Consider the following 23,467-nt stretch of genomic DNA (forward strand, 5'->3'; position numbering starts at 1 on the left):
ACTAATATACTAGCTTTCTGCAGTTTAAAGTTTGAAACAAACTGAAAGTATTCACTTTAATAATTTAATAGTATAAAATATACTATAATGATTTTACCTATTATAAAAATAGTTCTAAAACTATTTTAATAACCAATATTAAAACATGTGTTCATAAATTTAAGTACCAGAGCACAACGAGATACATTGATCATTCTCTTCTACTAGTAAGAAAATAGAATCACAATATTTGAGGATTGAAAAGTGCTCACAGCTGTTACCTAGTCCAGTCTCTTACATGGTAAATTTATAATACCCTTTTAAAGACAGTTGTTAGCAAATATGACTCTAGACTGGGAGTATGGAAAGAAGAGGTCCTGCACTTCCTCACAAAAGTTACTACTATTTAGAAATGCACATATATTTCTGATTTATCTGACAATCAAAATAATAGTTAACATTTATCAAGTGCCTAGTATATTGCCAGGCACTGTTCTAACCACTTAACATTCATTACATTACCTAATTCATCAACGTTATAAAGTGGGTATCCTTATTATCCCCACTTTACAACTGAGAAAACCAAGGCACAATTTTGGTTATCACAATGGGGGAGTATTACAGGCATCTAGTGGGTAGGGGTCATACTAAACATTGTGTCCTAAATAATACACATAACAGTCCCCCACAAAAATAATTATGTCACAAAATATCAATACTGTTGAGGTTGAGAAACCATGCTATATAGTCAGCACCTAGTAGTATATATGACACACAGTAGATGTTTGCTAAATATCTGATAGATAAATGAATATTCTTTCTCAAGCATATAAACATGCCTTGCTTTCAGGAACTTTTCATTGTAACCTCAGTTTTTCTATGGTCTCAATTCCACCCGGAAGTTGGCATACAATTTAAATGTGCATATCTTTTCTTAACCTGAGTCATAACACAAGTACGTGCTCAAAGTACTTGTAAATGGAGGGGAAAAAAAGAAACAAAACCCAAAAAACCCTGCTAAACTCATCAAGATGCAGTAATTTGACTGAAACATTATTAAGCAAAAAAAGTCAATGGTTTTTAACCCTACCTACACATCAGAGCCACCTGAGAAAGTTAAAACTGGTTGCAGTCCTAAACTTAACAGATTATGATTTATGATATCTTTGGTTATTGCCAAACTTTAGAGTTCTCATGGTATGGTGGGGCCTTGCCATCAGAATCGAAAAAAATCTGCCCAGGGAATTCTAATACACTGCCAGTGTTGGGACTCACTACTGTAGAACAATACTGTCCAAAGAAACTTTCTGCAATAACAGAACTGATTTATATCTGCATTGTCTGCCATGGCAGCCACTAGCATTGTGGCTTTTGAGTACTTGAAATAGAACTAGTGAGAGAGAAAACTGAATTTTCAATTTAATTTTCATTTAAAGTCATTTAAACTAAAACAGTTTCATGTGCCTAGCTGCTACCACCCTGGGCAACGCTGATATAGAATCTAAACCCAGATTCCTCAATTCAGTTGCTCACTCATCACATTTCAGAAAGTGCTCAACAGCCACATCTGCCCAGTGGCTGCTATACTGGGCAAGACAATATAGAATACTTCCATCACTGGAGAAAATTCTATTAGACTCTCCAGAAAATCCAAAATCTTGACTATATGATCTAAAATCTATAGTTTATAACCTAGCACCTACCCTTCAGTTAAGACAAACTATCAGATAAGTGCATATTTAGATTAATTCCTTTCACTCTGTACAGACTTGATTTACTAATTTGTATTCTGTTACTACACCACTGAACTACATTAAAGCATGGTGTTAAAAAATAGCTTTTGAAATTAGAATCTGTTATTTACCATAAAGATGGTGAGGCTACTTCTTGTTATATTAGAATTCCAGGAGAATTTTTTCTTTTTATTCTCACAATCAGGGAAAGTTATATTTCTCTTGCCTGTGTAAACAACAGGTTTATCTTTATCTTAGTGACACTGATTTATGTCTGATCATATCTCTCTTTTTTCATTGATTGCTAGAAAACAAAGACAAATTTTTGGCCTTTCTCTAATACATTAATTTGACCTTAAAACATGCCCCTTTTTGGTATTAACATCATTCATTCATTCGTTCAACAAAATGTATCAAGAGCCTCTTAATTTAAGTTTGCTAATTGCCATGAGGGGAGCCTTTATATACAGAAAAAACTTTGCAGTTACTCTGCTTTTTAATTGTTTGATTTACTGACAGACAAATATATATACCCTAGTTTTCCCTTAAGCCTTCAACTATAAAGTATATTCTATTTATAAGTCTAGTAAATTTTAACACACTTTCTAAGGTGCTTTTGATATTTAATCAACTCAAACAAAAACCAGACTAAATATCCTTAAATAATCCTATTTATGAACTTGAGTAAGTAAAATCTCTCACATATACTAACTTGCATTTATAAATTTACTATATTCTATTTAAAACACTTTAATTGCCTCTAACAAGAAAATCTTTCTAAAAACTTAACTCTAGTAAATACAATAAAAGTTTAAATATAAGGAATGTTAAGTTCTCTTAAACATTCCAATAGTTTCTAAATTTAGCCAAATACTTGCACCTTTAACCTTAAAATCACTCAAAAAAAAATTACACAAGTATTCATTTTAGATTTGTAAGACTAGTTTGTACTCTAATAGGCCTAATTCTCTGAAATACAACAAATATTTTAAAGACCAAATACACTGATTATTCCTAAAGTTAATACAAAAATATTAATCCCAATCTTTTAACAAATTTCATCATTTCTGTATTCACTTCTAACCTCATCATGGATAAAAGACTTAGCCACTAAGGAAAACAGAGATTCTCAAAGTGTGGCACTTGAGAACTTGTTAGAAATGCAAACTATCGGGCCTGACTCAGAAGCACCGACTCACACACGCTAGTGAAGAGGTCCAACATTTTTCACAAGCCTTTCAGGTGATTCTGAGGCACACTAATGCTTGAGAATCACTGCTTTATTGTAGCTTCCACTACTCAGTGGCAGTTTTGTACTAAAATACAGATAATATAAAACTTGAGTTCAGCCATCCTGAGATATGAAGCAATTCTAAAATAGGCAAATCTACTTCATGCTTGAAAACCAATGGACTACGGGAACAACATGAACTCAAACTTAGTAGGAGTTACCATAAGAGCAGAGGCAGGTTGTCTTCAAGAAGAGATTCTTCTCTCTGGCCCATCTTAGGAAATGAGACTAAGACTGCAGAATTCTAGGGTTATCTTCTTTCATGACAGTGAGGTTTTTTTTTTTGTTTTGTTTTGTTTTTTAATATTACAACAATTGGTACAACAAGTCCTTTAGAGGCATTTGGTCTTCCCTGGGTTCTACATAAATTACTACCTAACTGTTCCAGATACTCTGCATCTGCAATTTCCAACGTAAAACACATCAAAGTTTTCTAACACCTTCATTGGATTTTGCATTTTCAGTTTAATCATTTTAATATCCTCCTGACTCTAAAGAGATTTCAATGACAATTCATCCTATCCTTTACATAATTTAACTTGTTTTAACTAACATCATACCTGATAGAATTCCGCATTCCTCTCACATTTTTCCCCTGTGTGACAGGGTCAGAACTCTTAGAAATATGAAGATATCACTCGAATGGATTCTATATCCCTTATTTCTCTGCCTGGCCCAGTTTCTTCATCAGGAAAACGGCATAAGAATAGTACCTATCTTACAGAGTTGTTATTAGGATTAAATAAATGTATTTGCTAGTGTCTGCCCCATAGAAAATGTTTTTATCAGCACTGATTCTTGTTGCTATTTCTCAGAAAGATATCATTTTTAACTGCAAAAAGTAAATGAAAAGAAAATTTAAATAAGAATGAGATATGTTTAAAGTATGCTGTAACCAACTGGGAAAACAGCTGACATAATAGGGCTGTTTATGATAAAAACTGTATTACACTTAAGTTGAGACTCTTAACATGTTAAATGAATCTGCTTTCTTAGTTATTGCCATGTGATCTAGTAAAGTGAATACTTTTATACACTACCCGATATAGGTTATGGTCATGCCTCCAAACAAGAGCTATACTCAAGTTCCAAAAATCTTTTTTGAGACAGAACATATTTTATTCTTTAAGCAGGAACAAAAATTGTATCATAAGATGTTTTCTTCGTAATTGTTATTAACTAGAGTAGTTGTGATTAGCTCCTTAATGTGTCTAAGGCCCAATTATGGTTTTCCTTGAGGGGACTCTAATGTTGGAGTCAGCAAGCACTGAAAGCTAGTAAGAGCAAAAGCAGCCACCGTGGAGGGGAGTAAAGGCATCAGTTAGCGTTCACAGTCCCGTGAGTGGTTTGCTTATCTACAGACTGAAATCAGAAACATATGACCAAAGTTTTATCTGGTCTATCCTTAAACTGTCAATGGTAAAGCTATTTTATCAACATCATTACTGATCATGAAACAGTGAGGAGCAAGATCACCAAGAAATGGAGTCCTGAAATGCAGCCAATCTACAAGTGTGTAAGCGCACAAGATACACTGCTACACCAGTCACTTTAAAGAACTGAAAGAATGGTGACAGACAACAGGGAACTTAAGCAGCTGTTATAAAAATCCAAAATAAGGGCAGTCACAAGCAGAAAGGGCGGAAGAAATCCTTCAAACAGACTAACTCATTCTGAAGGACACAAATACAGAGAAAAACCCTATAGCCAAACCTGTCTGGTAGGAGCTGTAAAAAAAGTCTTCATCTCAGGCAAGGGATGTCAGGCAAATTAGTGAGAAACCTTTTTTTTTTTTTTGTTACCTGTATATACACATGTTGCCTCTCAAAGGAGTCAATTTAGGAAGTTATATTTATTTTAAGAATGGTTCGGGGTGATCGAATTATTTCTGAGGCACTCATTTCTTGAACTACCTTCAGAACTCTCTGGGCATAATTTTATAGACTTACAATGTTTTTACCTCCAAATGCTATTTTCTAGCTTTACTACCCATCATTTTCACTAATTCTATTCCAAATGAAAAAGAGCTTGAGAGGTGAGAACGTTTGAGATCATCCGATCAACATCATTTACAGATAAGAAAATATAGGCTTAGAGATTAAGTAACTTGTACAAATTCTTTCAGCAACTTAACGCTAGGATTTACCTTCCCACACGACTGTAGTCATAACTAGGACATCACAAGGCCTCTTTGACTTGTGTCACACATTTGGGGGCATCATGAATATTAAAAAATGTGCCATGAATTCATAATGCAGCTTCAACAGAAGAGGGATTTGTATAGTATTTTGAAGTTGCAACTCTGAAAAAGAGTGTCAGATATAGCAGTGTGCTCAATAAATGTTTTTGAATGAATTAATCAGATGTATATGTTTGGGCATATTTATAAAAATATTGATCATATCCCCTCCTGGTTAAGTTATACCACATACTTCTGAATTCTTCAACTGCCTAGAGGCTGGCCACATTTCAATTGCTTTTCAATAGACAAAAGACGACTCATTAAAAAAAAAAAAAAGAAAACACCAAAAAACAAACAAACAAAAAAACCCTTTATTCAAACACTTTAAAGTTATAGTCCTCATCCCTGGTCCCACCTTTAAGAGGATTCTGCATCTGGTTAATGTCCTTCAAAGCAGAAACAGTATCCCTTTTTATTTTCTAATTCCATAAACAGAAATTGTGAAGACAAAATATTTTATGTAATATGAAGAAAAATTAATAAAAGGGGTCATCCTAAAATTAAACTTTAATATCCAAGTTCCTTCAAAGCTGAAATATTACACATCTACACACACAGATCAGTAGAGGTCCTCACTGTTTCAGAGCTTTAAGGTGAATGACAGGATGTGCTGTTATGGATAGACTTTATATTCTTTGTACTTTTCTCTATTTTCTAAACTCCTTAATGCTCATATATTTATTCTCGTAACACCAAAATGCATATTAAAACAGATAACAAAAATAAAATGTAAGTGACTAGGAGAGATCTCCCACTTAGTAACTCAGAGGAAGCCCAGGACACTGGAGAAGTTACCATATGCATTATGCCATTACTTTTTCAGCATGCGCTTAAAAAAAATTCCAGAAGATATCAATATCATGTCATTATACCCGATTTTTTTTTTAGGTACGGTACAACGTCACTGCGATGAAAGAAAACCAACATAACAGGCAGTAGAAATGGTAACTGAGAAAAGTTTCTAGGTTCTGCCACCTCAAGGCAACACGCAGCCTTTCAAAGTACACGACACAAAAATCCGCTGAGTTCCTGTGTAAGTGAAGCATTTTCTTTTCCGAAGTCGTATTAAGTGTTGATGCAAATTCTAACAGCTGACAAACATCAAATAAAAACAATGATCCAAACCAAAACCAAGCCGAGCTCGGTGTTCTTAATGATCTGGAAGATGAAAAGCACGGGCGTCATAATTGGTTCAACTGCCTCCCAGGGTGAGGGAAAAACGAAGGGACCGTACCCTTGAAAGAGTTGGCGGGGTTAAAAAAGCCGACTATAGGTGAAGAAAGCAGGAAGAGCAGGGCAGGAAGAGCTCCGACGCAGAGGGCAGAAAGTCTTCCGTCCCCAGAGCAGGGCGAGTCCTCCGCCCCGCCCCCCGCCCGCCGCCCCCCGCACACCTGCCAACGCCCGGCCCGCGCCCCCCGCACCCCCACGCAGCGCCGCCTCCCCCCAGCCCTCAGCCCGGGTCGGCCGCGCGGGACGCGAAGGAAGGCTGGGCTCACCAGGTCCCTCCGGGCTGGACGGCGCCGGGGGCCGGTGGGGCGGGGACCCGCACCCGGGGTCCCCCTGGGCGGGCTCCCTCAGGTAATCCTCGAAGCGCACCTGCCGGGCTTCGCCGCCACCCCCGAACCCCCACAGGCGGTTGGCTGTGCCCCGCAGAAGGCGCCCGCTCTTCCCCGTGAACGTGGTCAGGTAGTCCATGCTGCCGCGGGGCAGGCACCGAGGAGGCCGACAATTTCCGCCGCGGCGGCCGCTCGGTGCGCGCCCGCCCGCGCGTCCGACCCGACACGGGGGCGGCGGCTCCGCGCGCCTCACTGGAGTCGGAGAGGGGGAGGGGAAGTCCTAAGCTTGGCCCCGGGACGGACCATCCGGGAACTACGCGTCGGGGGAGCAGAAGCTGGACCAAAGTTTTGAAAAGTTTTTCTCATTGCTTCCGAACGCCAGTTAGGGGCCAAGCATAGTTTCTAGAGTACATACCTCATTTCTGAAACAGAGGCAGCCTCGAAAAGCTGGCGGCTTTTTAGCAAGCCCGCCCAGCCCTATCCTCTCTCCCCCACCCGCCCGACCCCAGTGGAGCAGGCCTGCCCCGCCCTACCCCGCCCCGCCCGGTCCCCACCGAACCGGACTTTCAGGACTGCGGGTGGAAAAGGGAGAAGGCCGAGCCTGGGGCCCGAGGGCAGAGCAGGGGATACGGATGGCCCAGGGGAGGCTTTGCTGGATTTTCAAAGTTTGGGGACCGAGGAGGGCAGTGTCAAAAAGTTTCTGTGTGTCAAAAAGTTTCTGTGAGTCTGTGTGTGTTAGAGGGAGGGGCACAATCCACATGAAACTTGGAGTTGAGGGGGGCGGTGGAGGAAGGAGGGAAAGGTTATTAGTTTTAAGGTAAAACTGCAGTCTTAGGCAACATAGTCCACTAGAAAAAATGTTTCTTAGGAAGCATTATGAGACCATCTTCGTACAATAAAGCATTAATCGTTATGTTCTAAGTTCGCTGTGGCATTATGAACTGATGTTAGAGTTTGACATTCCATGAATCTGGTCCTATAAGGTCAGGTAATTTGGGCTTTAGTGTACAACTTTATTATCCTTTAAGAGAAGAAAGAGCAGTGACACTTGACAGACATTCACCTGGTTTTGTTTCCTGTGAGATCTGGTTTTTCTCTTTCACATCTGTTTATATCTCTTTCAGTTTTTTCCACGCATTAAATAAACTCTTTCTTGGAATTACCGATTTGTTCATGTATTTGAAGAAAAGGTCTGAATTAGTTAGGAAGTTGAAGAACTAATCATAACAAATAATGGATTCCAGAAAAAATCTTTCAGGAACTTAAGCTTTTTGCCAAAACAATAAAATTACTCGCCCCCCACCCTTTTAAAAAATTGTTTAATTTTCTTCCACACCATCACCATTTTCAGCTTACATTCTAACTCGGTTGGCCAAACTTCACCATTCTAACAATCAGCATCACCTTTATACAGTTAAACGTTTAGAATAAATGGGCTGCACCCCCAGAGTGCAGTTTACAGTATTTCTGAGTAAAGACCCAGGAATCTGCATATCCAGCAATCATCGATGTGTCATATGCTGCTTGGGAAAGCACTGCCCCAGACATCCTTCTGTACCTAACTAGGGACCCACTTGGTAGAATGGTAAGTGGCTCCTGGTTTTTCTAAGATTTCCATGTGAGAAGGGAGGAAGCATTATCATGCTTAGCACCACTTTCAAGATCTCAGGTTCGCTCAGTAAGCTTTAAAAATCGAATTTCAATGACTTTAATCCTGATGAACTAAACAGAAATTCTTTTCCTAAGATGTAGTTTACATCTTGGAAGTTGCCATTTAGTTTATGATAATCATATAAAAATAGTGGTTGAGTTTTTTATACCTGATTAAATCTGCACTTTTTTATCTAACCTTAGCAGAAACTTGTATTCTGCCAGTTCAAATACACGTTTTCAGGCAGTTAACTCAACAATTTTTCTGCTTCTACTTCATGGAAAGCTAGAGCTGCTGGAGAAAAATGTATAACCTTGATGACTAAGTGCGTTACAAATTTTTATTTAAATTCAGCGAATGTCTCCAAAGTCCTTTTACTCATCTAATCAGCTTTTCTTTTTATTCTCCACATTTGTTGTCTGAACCATCACCATTCTCCTGAAGTTATCAAATTCATCACTTAAACATGTTACCTGGTCTCCTGCATGACTCAGATAATCACAGGCCATCAAATATGAACACTCTCAGTTTTCTTCCCTTTTTTTTTCTTTTTTTTTTTTTACACGGGGGGGGGGGCTTTTTCTTTTTAACCTACGATAAGCTCATCTACATATGTTGCGTCAGAAGGAAATCCTTAATCTCATCCATGCCTCCCCTTCTCTAAATTAATTCTTGATCTTAGTCTGGGGTATGTTGTCCATGACTTGACCACCATATTATTCCACTCTTGTATTATTTTCTTCTCTCTCCACTCTAGTTTCTTCCTCCTTATCCTACCTATATCATCCACATAAATCCAAAAAAAAAAAAAAAAAAAGAGTCCGTATATACCATGTCTGCCTCCTCCAGCAACCCTTTGCCTTATTTTTAAAATAACTTTACTAACATATGATTTACAAACCATATAATTCATCTGTTAAAATGATACAATTCAATGGTTGTCAGCATATTTACACAGTTGTTAAACCATCACCCAAATCTAATTTTTGAACATTTCTATCACCACCAAAGGAAACCTCCTATCCATTTGTAGTCACTCCCCATTCACACCACAGGCATAGACAACCACTAATCTACTTTCTGTCTCAATGGATTTTCCTTTTATACATATTTCATATAAAAGGAATCATATAAATCTAGTCATTGGTTCCTGACTTCTTTCACTTAGCTTAATGCTTCTAAGGCTTACTCAGGTTATAGTATATATTAGTACATTATTCCTTTTTATTGCCAAATAATTTTATTATATGGATATATCACATTGTACTTACCATTTAAAAGTTGATGGACATTTGAATTGTTTCCACTTTTTGGCTATTATGAGTAATGTTGCTATGAACATCTATGTACAAAATTTTTATGACTGAATAATACTCCACTCTGTAGTATATCACATCTTCTGTATCCATTCATCCAATGATGTTTATTTAGGTTGTTTTCATGTCTTGGCTATTGTGAATAATACTGCAATCAACATGAAGGTGAAGATATCTCTTTGAGATGGTGATTTAATTTCCTTTGGCTATATACCCAGAAATGAAATTGCTGGATCATATGATATTTGTTTTTAATTTTTTGTGGAACATCCATACTGTTTTCCACAGTGGCTGCACCAGTTTACATTCCCACCAACAGTGAATGAAGGTACCCTTTTCTCCACATCCTTGGCAACACCTGTTGTATCTTGTCTTTTTGATAATAGCCATTCTAACAAGCATGAGGTGATCTCAGTGTGGTTTTGATTTGCACTTCCTTGATGATTAGTGATGCTGCTGAGCATCTTTTCATGTACCTGTTGGCCATTTGTATGCCTTCTTTGGAAAGTGTCCATCCAGGTCCTCCACTCATTTTTTAATTTGATTGGATTTTTTTTTTTTTTTTTTTGCTATTGAGTTTTACAAATTCCATATATATTTTGGATAATAACCCCTTATCAGATAAGAGGTTTGCAAATATTTTCTCACATTCTTTAGGTTGACTTTTCATTTTGTTATTTTGCTGTGCAGAAACTTTTTACTTTTGATGTAGTTTCACTGGTTTATTTTTCCTTTTGTTTGTGCTTTTGGTGTCATATCCAGAAATCATTGCCAAGACTTTTCCCCTATGTTTTCTTCTAGGAGTTTTATGGTTTCAGGTCTTGGATTTGAGTTTCTAATCTGTTTCAAGTTAATTTTTGTGTATGATGTAAGATAGAGGTCAAATTTCATTCTTTTGCATGTGAATATCCAGTTTTCCCAATATCATTTATGAAAGAAACTGTATTATTGGCTATCCCTTTTCAAATATTAGTCGATGGTATATGCATTGTTTATTTCTGGGCTTTTAATTCTGTTCCACTGGACTATGTGTCTGTTTTTATGCCAGTATTCTACTATTTTGATTACTATGGTTTTGTAATAGATTTGAAATCGGGAAGTGTGATGCGTCAGCTTGGTTGGTCTTTCTCAGAAGTGCTTTGGCTGTTTGGAGTCTTGCAGTTTCATATGAGTTTTAGGATTGTTTGTTTATTTCTGTGAAAAATACCATTGGAATTTTGATAGGGGTTGCACTGAACATCTAGAACACTTCGGGTGGTATGGACATTTTAATAATATTAATTCTTCCAATTCATGAACACAGGTTACCTTTCCATTTACTTGTATCTTATTTGATTTCTTTCATCAATATCTTGTAGTTTTCAAAGTAGAGATCTTTCACATCCTTGGTTAAATTTATTCCTATTTTATTGTTTTGATGCTATTGTAAATGGGGTTGTGCTCTTTATTTCTTTTTCAAATAGTTCATTGCCAGCATATATGAATATAACTGATTTTCTATGTTGATTCATATCCTGCAACTTTATGAAATTTGTTTATTAATTCTAACAGTACTTTTATGAAGTCTTTAGGGTTTTCTATACAAGATCATATCACCTGTAATAGTACTTCCTTATAATTTGGATGACTTTTATTTCTTTGTCCTGTCTAAATGCTCTGGTTGGAACTCCTAGTATTATGTTGAATAGGAGTGGTGACAGTGGGGACCCTTGTATTCTTGATCTTACAGGAAAAGCTTTCAGCTTTCACTGTTGAGTGTGATTTTAGCTGTGGGCTTATCATTAAATGGCATTTATTGTGTTGAGATGCATTCCTTCTATACCCAATTTTTTTGAGAGTTTTTGTCATGGAAGGATATTGAGTTTTGTCAAATGTTTCTTCTGTATCTATTGAGATGATCATATGACTTCTATCTTTCATTCCATTAACGTGGTGTATAACATTTATTGATTTGCATACGTTGAACCATTCTTGCATCCCAGGAATAAGTCCCAGTTGATCATGGTGTATGATCCTTTTAATGTGCTGCTGAAATCTGTTTGCTACTATTTTGTTAAGAATTTTTACATCTATATTCATCAGAGATATTACCCTATAGTTCTCTTTTCTTGCAGAGTCCTTATCTGGCTTTGGTATTAGGGTAATGCTGATCTTACAAAAAGAGTTTAAGAGTGTTCCATCCTCTTCAATTTTCTGGAAGAGTTTGAGAAGGAATGGTGTTAATTCTTATTTGTATGTTTGGTAGAATTCACCAGTGAAACCATCTGGTCCTGGCCCTTTCCTTTTGGGGATGTTTTTGATTACTGACTCAATCTTCTTATTCATTATTGGTATGTTCAGATTTTCTGTTTCTTTATGATGCAGTTTTAGTAGGTTGTATGTTTCTAGGAATTTATCCATTTCTCCTAGGTTATCCAATTTGTTGGCATGTACTTGTTCATAGTAGTCTCTTATGAACTTTTATACTTGTATGTTATCAGTTGTAATGTCTCCTCTTTCATTTCTGATTTTTAATTGGAATCTTCACCCTTTTTGTCTAAGTCCAGCTAAAAGTTGTCAATATTTTTCATCTTTTCAAAAACCAACACTTTGTTTTACTGATTTTTTTCTAATGTTTTTCTAGTCTCTATTTCATTTATCTGCTCTGATCTTTGTTATTTCCTTCCTCTGCTAACCTTAGACTAATGTTTGTTCTTCTTTTCTAGCTCCTTGGAGTATAAAGTTAGGTTGTTTATTTGAGAGCTTTCTTTTTCTTAATGTAGGAGTTTTTTGCTATTGAATTCCCTCTTAGTACTGATTTTTCTGTACCCAGTAAATTTTGGTATGTTCTATTTCCACTTCATTTGTTTCAAGATACTTTTTGATTTCCATTTTGATTTCTGCTCTGACCCACTGGTTATTCAGGAGTGAACTTGTTAATTTCCACATATTTGTGGATTTTCCAGTTTTCTTCCTTTTATTCATTTCTAGTTTCATACTATAATGATCATGAAAGATACTTGGTATAGTTTCAACCCTTCTATATTTGCTGAGACCTGTTTTGTTAACTAACATATGATCTATCCTAGAGAATGTTCCACGTGCACTTGAGAAGTATGTGTATTCTACTAGTGTTAATAAACACAATGCTCTGTATAGGTCTGTTAGGTCTATATACTATAAAGTATAGTTCAAAACCAGTGTTTCCTAATTGATTTTTTTGTCTGGCTCATCCACCTATTGTTGAAAATAGGGTATTGAAGTCCCCTACTATTATTGTATTTTGTCTACTTTCCACTTCAAATCTGTTAGTATTTTTTTTAATATATCTAGGTGAAGAATTCCTTTTAGCATTTTTTTATAAGGCAGGTCATAAATAAGCTTTTATTTGTTTGGGAAAGTCTTTATCTCATCTTAACTTCTCAAGGACAAGTTTATCAATTCATGAAAATCATATGCTATTTACCTGGCAACTATTTTATGGGATAGGAATGTCAGAACTCAAATTTCTTAAGCAGAATCACTGATAGAATCAATAAAGTGGACTGACACTAAGCAAAGAGGTTTTGTAAGTGTTAAGAAACAGAGGAATGAATCTATTATTCACTTAGTACACCTGAATCTGTCAGTGAACCTAAAACCTGACTTTAGTAGATAGCCAAATTGGTTATCCTTGACATTAACACTTTCTTTATTTAAATCCTTAGTGTTTCTTTATCCACGAAAAGGGTTATGCTAGCATTCAGATTCCTTATCTTATGAGACTCTCACCTGTGCCAAAAAGCCACAACAAGGAAGTATATTGGCAATTGTTTGGATAAAACCATGACCAAAGTACTGAAGAGTATATGATAAAAGATTTAATATGACCTTTCAATAGAATGGGAAAGGGCTTAATATTGAGTAAAAATAAATTTCCCTCTAGTAGATGCCAGTCCTGGATATAATCACTACAAACCCTACTTAAAACCAAGTAACCTTTTCTCAATTTGAGAACTGTCTAAAAAGTGGTACCTACTACACTTGTTAGAAATAACACATATAGGGAATCAGGGTAAGCAAAGACCCGGGAATACCATCACTGAGAATTATAGTGGAAACTTCGGTCACAATAACTGACTTCAAATTAACATAGAACTGTTTCAGGACTATTTTTACATCCTCTCAAAGATAATAATTACATTTATAATATTACAGCCCAAATATTCTGTATCTAGAATGTGGCCGCTTCTGACTTTGGATCAGTTTCACTTGGTTCATTTAACAAATACCAAGAGATACTACTATTTATGTCTAAAGTTGTGAAAACTCAGAAGTCTTTAGGATCAACAGCCAATCAGGATCCCTAAAGAGGTGTGTTGTGTTATGATGACAAACACTGGCAGTCTTTCTCTGCAGGTTTCTTTCTCTGCCTCTGCTCTGTGTGAGGTTGTGGTAGAGTGTTTCTACAGGTGGGACAGCATCCACAGCCATGCAGACCCTCTGTCTCTTTCTCTTTCTGGACTCTTCCTCTCCACCCTCATTCCACTTCTCCTCTCTTAACTCTATGTTAGGTTTTTACATGTTGCTGCAACTTCTTATTTCTGTTTATTGAATAGAATTTTGATATTTCATATTCTTAATCTAAAAAAGCTGATAAGTGAAACATTTAGACAAACAAGTAGTATATGAAAAGCTTTATTTTAATATATTATTTTAGGTATTAATAGTAAATATTTTAAGGTTATATAATATTTAGTTATATTTTTGGAGAGGTTTAAGGTTAGAATCTATTACAAATAACTTCCCTATCTTTGCTCTGTATTTTTAAAAAAAGTATTAGAAATATGTAAATGTAAAAAGGAGAAGAGAAAAGCAGAACAATCTGGGAGAAACCTAAGCCTGTTGCTAGTTATTATTTTTATTCCAAAATGCCACTGTCTAGCTTCAATCTATAGCTGGTAATTAGATCGTTTTTGTTTTTGTTTTTCCTTGTTGTGGGGGCAGGTGGGGAGCTGAACCCTGGGCTCTATCAATACAAGACAAAATGAAGCACAGCAATAAACACAGAACCTGCTTACAAGTCCATTTATCTGTCTTAGAGAAAGTTCCGAGTGGCAATGCCATGTTCTCACCAACAGTCTACTTGTTTCAGCCATGGTACAAACTGATAAGTGCTGAGCATAACATTTCAAAGGAAGAGAATCTACTTCTCTTCCCGAAGTATATGGGGGGGTTCCCTGACTCCACATCTCCTCATCCCAAATTCCATTTGGGAGAGATGCTGATAATGCCAGATGAATCAGCCAAAATCCAGGCAGCATCATATAGGAAGAGAGATTCAAACCAGGACAATCAATCTTTAAATGATCCAGCACTAACCAGACTGGTTTAATTTTCAAAAGAGTCACACACCCTGGTCATTTTCGCCCACTGCAGCAGAAACATCAGTATAACCAGGTTCTGTGCTGCTCTAATAGGCATGAAGAAAAGTTTGACCACTTCCAGCCACCTCTCAAGAGAGAAGCACTCCCCACTTCCTACCCAGGGACTCCCATGGGTGCTGAGCTGGCTCTACAACCAACACCATCAGCAGCAGTGGCGTGAAAAACATTTAATGAACGAAGTGAACAAAGACTGGTTGGCAGCCACTTTGTGCCTCCCTTACTAGTTTTCTGGGAGTCAAGGAAGAGGTGGAGAGGAGATTCTTAAAACAGACAGAGACATTTACAGCAGCATTCATTGTTAGACTCTCAGATTGAGCTCGTGTTGCCAATACATTGCATGATACATAAACACATGCATTTATGTTTGCTCATTAAACCATATATGTTGTGTGACATGAAATCTCCCAGCCTTTAGTTTCTCCGCTCTTTAATCATCTCCAACACTGCAACCCCAGTAATCTCAAATCCACAGATCTAACTGTTGCCTTTCCTCTACTTTAAAAAACACTCTTTGTTCACAGCAGTAGCATACTGCTGATAATGCAAATCAGCTATGGAACATTATTAAGAATATGAATTTCCCAACTACACCCCAGCGATCCTGATTCCAGGGCTGTAGGGTGGGGCTAAGGAACCTGCATTTTTTGATTATGAGTCATGTTAGAGATCTAATTCTTATAGTTCTTCCAAATGTTTTGCATGTTTAGTTCATGTGAATCACACACTAACTTCTGAAATAGGGCCACAGACCAGTTTTGACAAACACAGAGCAGAAGTGATGTGTTTTACACTCACACGTGTAAAGAAACAGGCTCTGTTTAAAGCAGCCAATGTTCTACACTCCATATCTTCTACCCCTGCCTCAGCAACCTAGGATGATCCCTCTGCAGGTAGCACGGCTAGAGCCATCTCCAATAACCTGGATCCCTGAGGAACGATGTGGATCAGAGCCCCGCCCCACCAACTGCAACCTGAAATGGATATGTAACATGAGCGAGAACTAACTCAAGAAATAAACACTATTACAGTAAGCCACCGAAGTTTAGGGGTTCATCTGGCACCATAGCATAAGCTTCGCCAATACTGTCTGATCCAAGGGTTTGCAAATGCTTAATTTACATTTATTTTAAAAATATATTTCAAATTAATATACTGAAGACTACCTGATTTAGGTTGTCAAGTTAATGCATTTTGGTTTTTAGGCCTCTCTTGCCATTTCTCTACTCTGATAAGTATTCTCAGATTGCAAGACTAATTTATTAATTTATCATTTAAACTATGTATGTGAATTAGGATTTTCTTGACATTCTACAACCAAAAGCAGGCAAACCCACTAAAACACAAGGAGTAGAATGCTGGGATGCTAATGCTAAAAAGAAGCCATCCCTCACTCCAGTGTAAAACTTTAGTTTCACTCATATCAGCTGACTTCTCTCAATAAATGTCTTTATGAGCAGAAAAATTATAAATTTGAACTTGTAAAACATATGTCTGCTCATAAAATGTGATTTTTATGTTTTATGTACTGGCTTTAGGTAGACCTATATTAGAAAACATTTAAAAAGAATTGCTTTTGGAGCTACAAAGAATGTCTCAATTCTCTGTCACCTAATGCCCTTAACGTATTAATAGCAACCCTAATAAAGGGGCCTTGGTGTTTATCTAGTTGTCTCTTACTTTTATTAACTTATTAGCCAAGGCCTAGAGAAGTCAAGCAAGTCTCTCAAGTCTTGCAAGTCTCACACAGAAAAGAACAGAGCCAGAGGAACTCAAATTAGGGCTTTCCTGCCCGGAGGCTGGCTACGTAAGTGCTCCATCTTTGACTTCAGCCATTAATTGTGACTCTCAATTCACCCAAACATTTGTTGAAGTGGCATGGTGTCCCATAAAGTGTTTTCCAGGTATGCAAGCTAGGTCAAACTATTTTTGAAATGTAGTTTTCTTATCTGTGAAATAAGATTGAACAATACCTATCTTGTAGCCCTATTACAATTAGAAAGGATATGACACATGTACAGTATTAGGATGATTGTTCCCGGGCCTTAAAAATAATAATTTAGATTTACTGCTTTCAGATTTTAGCCTATACTGTTAGATCAGGGCTGAGGGATCAAACCTGGCCTGGCACCTGACTTTGTAAGTTCAGTTTTATTGGAACACAGCCACACCAGTTCATCTGTGTATTGTCTACGGCTGCTTTTGTGCTACAACAGCAAAGATGTCTAGTTGTAACAGAGACCTAATGGCTCAAAAGCCCAAAATATTTAGTCCCATGCTGTTTTCAGGGAAGTTCTGCTGAACTATGTTGTAGGATGCTGAGATCACTTTGAAAGTACCCTTGACTCTTTCATTCGAAGTATCACTCAATACATCTTTCCCTGAGTCAACCACAGATTTGTCTCTGTTCAAGTTGTTCATAAAATTATTTGAGACACGGGCAAGGAGAGTGACAGTTTAGCACAGGAGTTTGCCTTCCTGGTTGAAACGATTACCATTCACAGGACTCACTTATCTGTAGAAGTATGAATCCACTAAATAACACCATCACCCAGTTTTCATTTATCAACCATGTCACGTATTTGTTAAATGTCTTTCTACTATGCACAAGACGAGGTACAGACTCCAAGTGATCACTGTTTTTCCCTTCCCCATGGGTTTCAAGCCGATGCTGTTTGTGTATCCTTCAACTCCACTTTAACCTTCTTTGAAATCTGAATTATCTGTCTAACTATAGTTTTCTGGCAGATCTCTAGTATCCAGGTAGAGACTAGTTATTTGTCACCAAGCCTGATTATTCTCCCTGGGCACAGTGCATTTCCTAGCTTTATTTTTGATCAGTGTGCCCAAGTGATTGAATTCTAGCCAATGAAAGGATTCCAAAAGTGATGTGTGCTATTTCCAGGCTTGGACCACAAAAGCTTCCCACCTGTGACCCTCGATGGTCTTTTCCTTTCCACAGTCTAGAGGCAAATCAGCATGAAGAGCTGAGAAACCATTTATTAAAGATGGCAGAGTGGTCAGATGGAAGGAACCTGGGTCCCTGAATCCATTCTTAGAGGGAAGCCACCCACCACTCAGGAACACCCATTTCGGACTTGAACAAGAAATAAACTTCTCTTGTATCTAAGTCATTATACATATTCTGAGGTTTGTGTGTTATAAAAGAGTGTAATTTTCACAAACACACTATTGTTCTCATCATATTAGTACCAAAGGATCTGTGACCACGTGTCGAAATATCCCAGTAACTTAGTTTTCTGGAACAAGAGATTATAATTCATTCAAAGTGGATGTGGGTGGGTCTTTCACTATATCCTCACCTAGCTTAGCCTACAGATCTCCATGTCACAGTTTTTGTTTTGTATTTCCTAGTAGCTCATTCATTCTTCACTGAGAAAAACAAGGCACAATTGGCACACTTGTTCTGCCTGTTAATAATCAGCTCAGCAAAGCTCATCTTCCTCAAAAAAAGAGCCTCGCACTTCCTCCTTGTTCTCCTTTATTCTAGGACTTCCCTTTACACAGAAGGATCCCAGTTGGCTAGTTCCTATAGTGTTTCTAAAACCTCATTCTATGTTTTGACTTTCCTGACCCTCTTTATTAAAGTTGTATGCCATCCGTTTACTTGTCATGGGTAGTATGTCCTTCCTACTTTGATCTCTTCTAGAAACTAAGCTCAGAGAACATGTTAAGTCACCCAGTTTCCCCCCATTTTACTTCCTCATTAAGATTATTCAGGATTTTGAAGTTTTGGACTGCTACCATCTCTCACGTAGGCTTTGAAATGAGATTCAAATGTCTTATTTATTGTCTGTCTTTCCCAACTAGCATTCAGCAAGGACAGGGACTCCCTTCACTGCTTAGAACATGGCCTGGCACAGAGTAGGCACTCAGATATTACTGTTGAATGAATGAAAGAAACCAGGGCCATTTTTTCTCTAAATCTGGTCCCAGCCCACTTTCTACAACTACAAGAATCACATGTCATTAAGTCTAGCTTGCTCAGCTTACTCCTTCTCATTATTAAGGAGTGCAAACCATCCAATACTTCTCTCTCAAATTGTGGCTCTCCGCCTTGGCTGCACATTTGAGGACGCCTGTGGAGCTTCTGAAATCCCAGCGCTCAGGCCAGACTCCAGATCAATGAAATCCAAACCTCTCAGAGGTAGGATACACACATCCAGGAGGACACTGCCCAGGTGATTTCAATGTACAAGCAAGACTGAGAATCACTGCAGGGCCCCTGTTGTTTCTGTAACACAGTCTTTCTTGTTAGTGAAAGTAAGTCCAGAGACCAGTATCTCTTTTAACACTGTCTTGTGAGGGATCCTGAGATAGTAATAATGAACATATATCAATTCCTTACCATGCCAGGCATCATACTAAAGGTTTTTCATATGTTATTTCCTTAGGTCTCATGTCCACCCTGTGAGGGAAGTTACTGGGCCCCCCTGTGCAAACAAGGTTATTGGTAATCTCAGAGAGGTAAAGGAATGCAGCACTGTCAGTCAGGACAGCTAAGAGTCTCTGGGATGCCTGCCCTTAACCCAGTGACACCTATAACACAGGGGTTTCAATCATGGGCAATTTTGTCTTCCTGTAGGGTTACTAGATAAAATAAAGGACATCCAGTTAAAACTGAATTTCGGATGAACAAGGGATAATTTTTTAGTACATATCTATACCAAATGTTGCATGGGACATATTTATACCAAAAATTTATTTGCTGTTTAGAAGAAATTCAGATCTACTTGGGTACCCTGTATTTTAACTTGCTAAAATCTGGCAACTCTACCCCTAGGAAGTATTTAACAATGTTTAGAGGTATTTTTGGTTCTCAAACCGAGGGTGTGAGCCTACTGGCATCTTGCAGTGTCTTTGGCCTCAGCCAAAGATGTTACAATGCTCAGGACAGTCCCCACAATAAAGAATTGCCCAGCTTCAAATAGCAATAGTATCCAGCTCGAGAACCCAGAGCTAGGAGATGTTAGGAAAGATTAAGCATTATGACTCTGGCAACTTTTATAGTCTGTTTTCAGAAAGCCTTATTTCATCCTCTGTCTAGCTAAAATAATATTCAATATTCTTCTTACATCTGCACTTCAGTATGTTGTGCATGGAGACCACACGTTTCTATTGATCCTGATACCTTGCCATCTCATTACAGAGAAGATGCGGGGCAGGCCACTGCCATGTCCCGACATAGCTTTCTGTGCTTTCTCTGTCAGCCCCACATTTTCAATTATTGCTTCAAAATCTGTGTGGTCCCAAATAAGACACCCTACTCTCTGAAGTCCTCTTTGCAGCAATGTGACTTAGCTGCAATTAGCACAGAGAGACCTGGGACTGACAGGAAGGTGTGGTAAAAGCCCATATGGCAAAGGGAGAAGACAGCTGCATGCAGAGTAATTCATTGCTAATAGAATGATGCTTCTGTAGATAGCAAATGTGTATGTTGTGAATGCCACTGGCATGAAGGACAAGTATCTGATGACTTCTACAGGTGTGCTACCTGCAGGTGTTTCCTCAAAACTTTAACAAAAGAATGTTGAATTTGACCTGTGATTTTACACAGCATGTATTATTAGCTTGTCATGAATAAATCTAAGTCAATTTTCTTTATAACATGCGTATTTTACAGTTTGATTTGGGAGCCTGTACAAAGTATGCTCAGTATTCTTTTAAGTATTATAACCAAACATAGGGTATATTTGGTACAAAGTTTTAACTATTTCTTCAAGAATTTGAGCTTAATTTGAATTTGAATTTCAAAAGATTTAATTTGTCTTTCTCAGGTGTAACTTTAATATGCTTATTTTAGGGTGTTCCTAAAAAATTGACTTGCAAGGTAACAGATGTCAGTTTTACACCACCAAGGGTTAGAGCTTGAGTTACTTCCCAAAGTAAAGATCACTTGCTACTAAGGCTTTTTAAAATATATACTTATTTTTTATTATTTCTAAATACAGCATTACTATGTTTTAAAATCATCATACTCACTACTTATCTCTTCCAAACAGAACAGACAATGAGTTTTGGATAAAATAAAAAAAGGTCTATCCAGAGATCACCTTATCTTTAAGGTCCTGATAAGGATTATCTTCATTAGCTAGGGATAACCACAATTAGCACAAAAATCTAACATACATGTACAGTTAATTGAACTATATATACATACATATATATACACTTGCATTGTATGTGTAATAGAATAGGTCTTTAATAAATATGAATTCTTTCCACTCCTCTAAAATTTGATATCGAATGTTTATAAGGTATGTATTTGGATGTATGCATGTCTGGCCCGGTGCTATAAATAGCATAAGGAGAGAAAGAAAAAGAAACAAGGAGGAACATCGCCTTTGTAAATATATATAATGCTTCTTCCTTGATACACCAAAGATAAACCAAAGTAGGACACTGATGATCTGGAACTCCTGGTGGTGGCAGATGGCAAGGAGGTTACAGGATTTAATATACTTGTTCCCAAAGGACTCTGTGACTCCCTCAATTATACTTATCTTACCATACTAATTATTTGTTTCTGTGTCTGTCTCTGAAACTGTTAGTTGACTGTGTACGTTAATATGACTTTACTACTCTACTGTCTTCTGGTTCATTTCAGAAACATCCTGAATGACACATCAACTCTTTCAGTAGAGAGCACCAGTCAACAGTTCATACCCCAGGGCTCTTTGAACGCCTTGCCTCAAAATCCTCATCATATTCTATCAATTCTAAATACCATAGCATGATCCTTACCTAGTCAGTCCTAACCAACTTGTTACACTGAAAGACTTGCCTTTTCAAATTAGTGTTTTTCTGTTTTTCAGATATATGGTCATTTTAACAATATTACTTCATCCAATCCAAGAACATGGTATATCTTTCCATCTGTTTGTGTCATCTTCCATTTTTTTTCATCAGTGTCTTATAGTTTTCAGAGTATAGGTCTTTTGCCTCCTTAGGTAGGTTTATTTATTCCCAAGTATTTTATTCTTTTTGATGCAATGGTACATGGGATTGTTTCCTTAATTTCTCTTTCTGATAGTTCATTGTTAGTGTATAGATCTGTAACAGATTTCTGTATATTAATTTTGTGCCCTGTAACTTGGCTGAATTCACTGATGAGCTCTAGTAGCTTTCTGTTAGCTTCTTTAGGATTTCCTATGTATAGTATCATGTCATCTGTAAACAGTGGAAATTTTCCTTCTTCCTTTCCAATTCAGATTCCTTTCTTTTCTTCTTCTCTGATTGCTGTGGCTAGGACTTTCAAAACTATGTTGAGTAAAAGTGGCAAAAGTGAGCATCCTTGTCTTATTCCTGATGTTAGATGAAATGCTTTCAGCTTTTCACCATTGAGTATGATGTTAGCTGAGGGTTTGTCATATATGACCTTTATTATGTTGAGGTATATTCCCTATATGCCCCTTCCTGGAGAGTTTTTATACACTAATTCGATGAGATACATGCACCCTAATGTTCACAGCATTATTTACAACTGCCAAGACATAGAAGCAACGTAAGTGTCCATCAATAGATGAATGGATAAAGAAGATGTGGTGTGTATGTATGTGTATATATATGGAAGGATGTATTGTACAACATGGGGAATATATAGCCACTATTTTATAATAAGTGTAAATGGAAAGTGACTTTTAAAATTATAATCTTTAAAAAAAGAGCTGCCTAAATAAAACTTGAAAATCTCAAAAATCTTAACTGTTACTCCCCCACCCCCTTCCCCTCAACACAAGGCACTTCAAAGGCTCTGCTGAGGTGGCATTCTCTCTCCCTCAATAAACTCAGCTTATGAAAAGGTGGATTTAGTGATATTCCGGGGAGCCAGCTTTTGACACTTCCATTAGATTGTGAATTCACAAAGGGCTGGGTCTATATTTCATTAATCATATGTGCAGTTTTACATGGTTCCTCTGGGCAGGTGGTTCTCAAAGTGTTCTCCTAGCCTGGCAGCATCATCTGGTATCTTGTAAGAAATACAAGTTCTCAGGCTCAACCTCGGCTCCACCGAATCAGAGGATGGGTGGGGCCCAGCAATCTGTGTTTTAACTAGCCTTCCAGGTGATTCTCCTGTACTCTCAAGTTTGAGAACTACTGTAGATCAGAGCAGACGGTCAATACAGAGGAAAAGTTCAGAAAAAAATGTGATGAGTGTCAAGGGGAGGTATAGTAATTACTAGTTCAAGAAGATACAGTACAACACAGCTTCTTGGAGGAAGTGGCAATTTACCAGGGACTTGAAGGATTAGTAGACTTTGGGGGAATATGTAGTT

The 23,467-nt window shown here is 37.4% G+C and overlaps 1 protein-coding gene across 8 annotated transcripts in view; it reads right to left on the minus strand.

The window, feature by feature from the left end:
• OXR1 (oxidation resistance 1) overlaps nucleotides 1-23,467 on the minus strand; it is a 378,919-nt gene that overhangs the window by 64,893 nt on the left and 290,559 nt on the right. For 2 of the 8 annotated variants that reach the window (XM_064476897.1, XM_031439485.2), the window contains exon 1: nucleotides 6,742-7,039. The exons of 4 other annotated variants lie outside the window; for them this stretch is intronic. In XM_064476897.1, the coding sequence (XP_064332967.1) occupies nucleotides 6,742-6,940 (199 nt within the window). In that variant the 5' untranslated portion in view covers nucleotides 6,941-7,039. Of the gene's footprint in view, nucleotides 1-5,149; nucleotides 5,273-6,741; nucleotides 7,040-23,467 lie in introns of those variants that run through there. 2 more of the 8 variants (XM_031439481.2, XM_031439483.1) reach the window with 2 other exon arrangements.

Source organism: Camelus dromedarius, chromosome 20 (assembly GCF_036321535.1).
Source record: "Camelus dromedarius isolate mCamDro1 chromosome 20, mCamDro1.pat, whole genome shotgun sequence".
NCBI lineage: Eukaryota > Metazoa > Chordata > Mammalia > Artiodactyla > Camelidae > Camelus > Camelus dromedarius.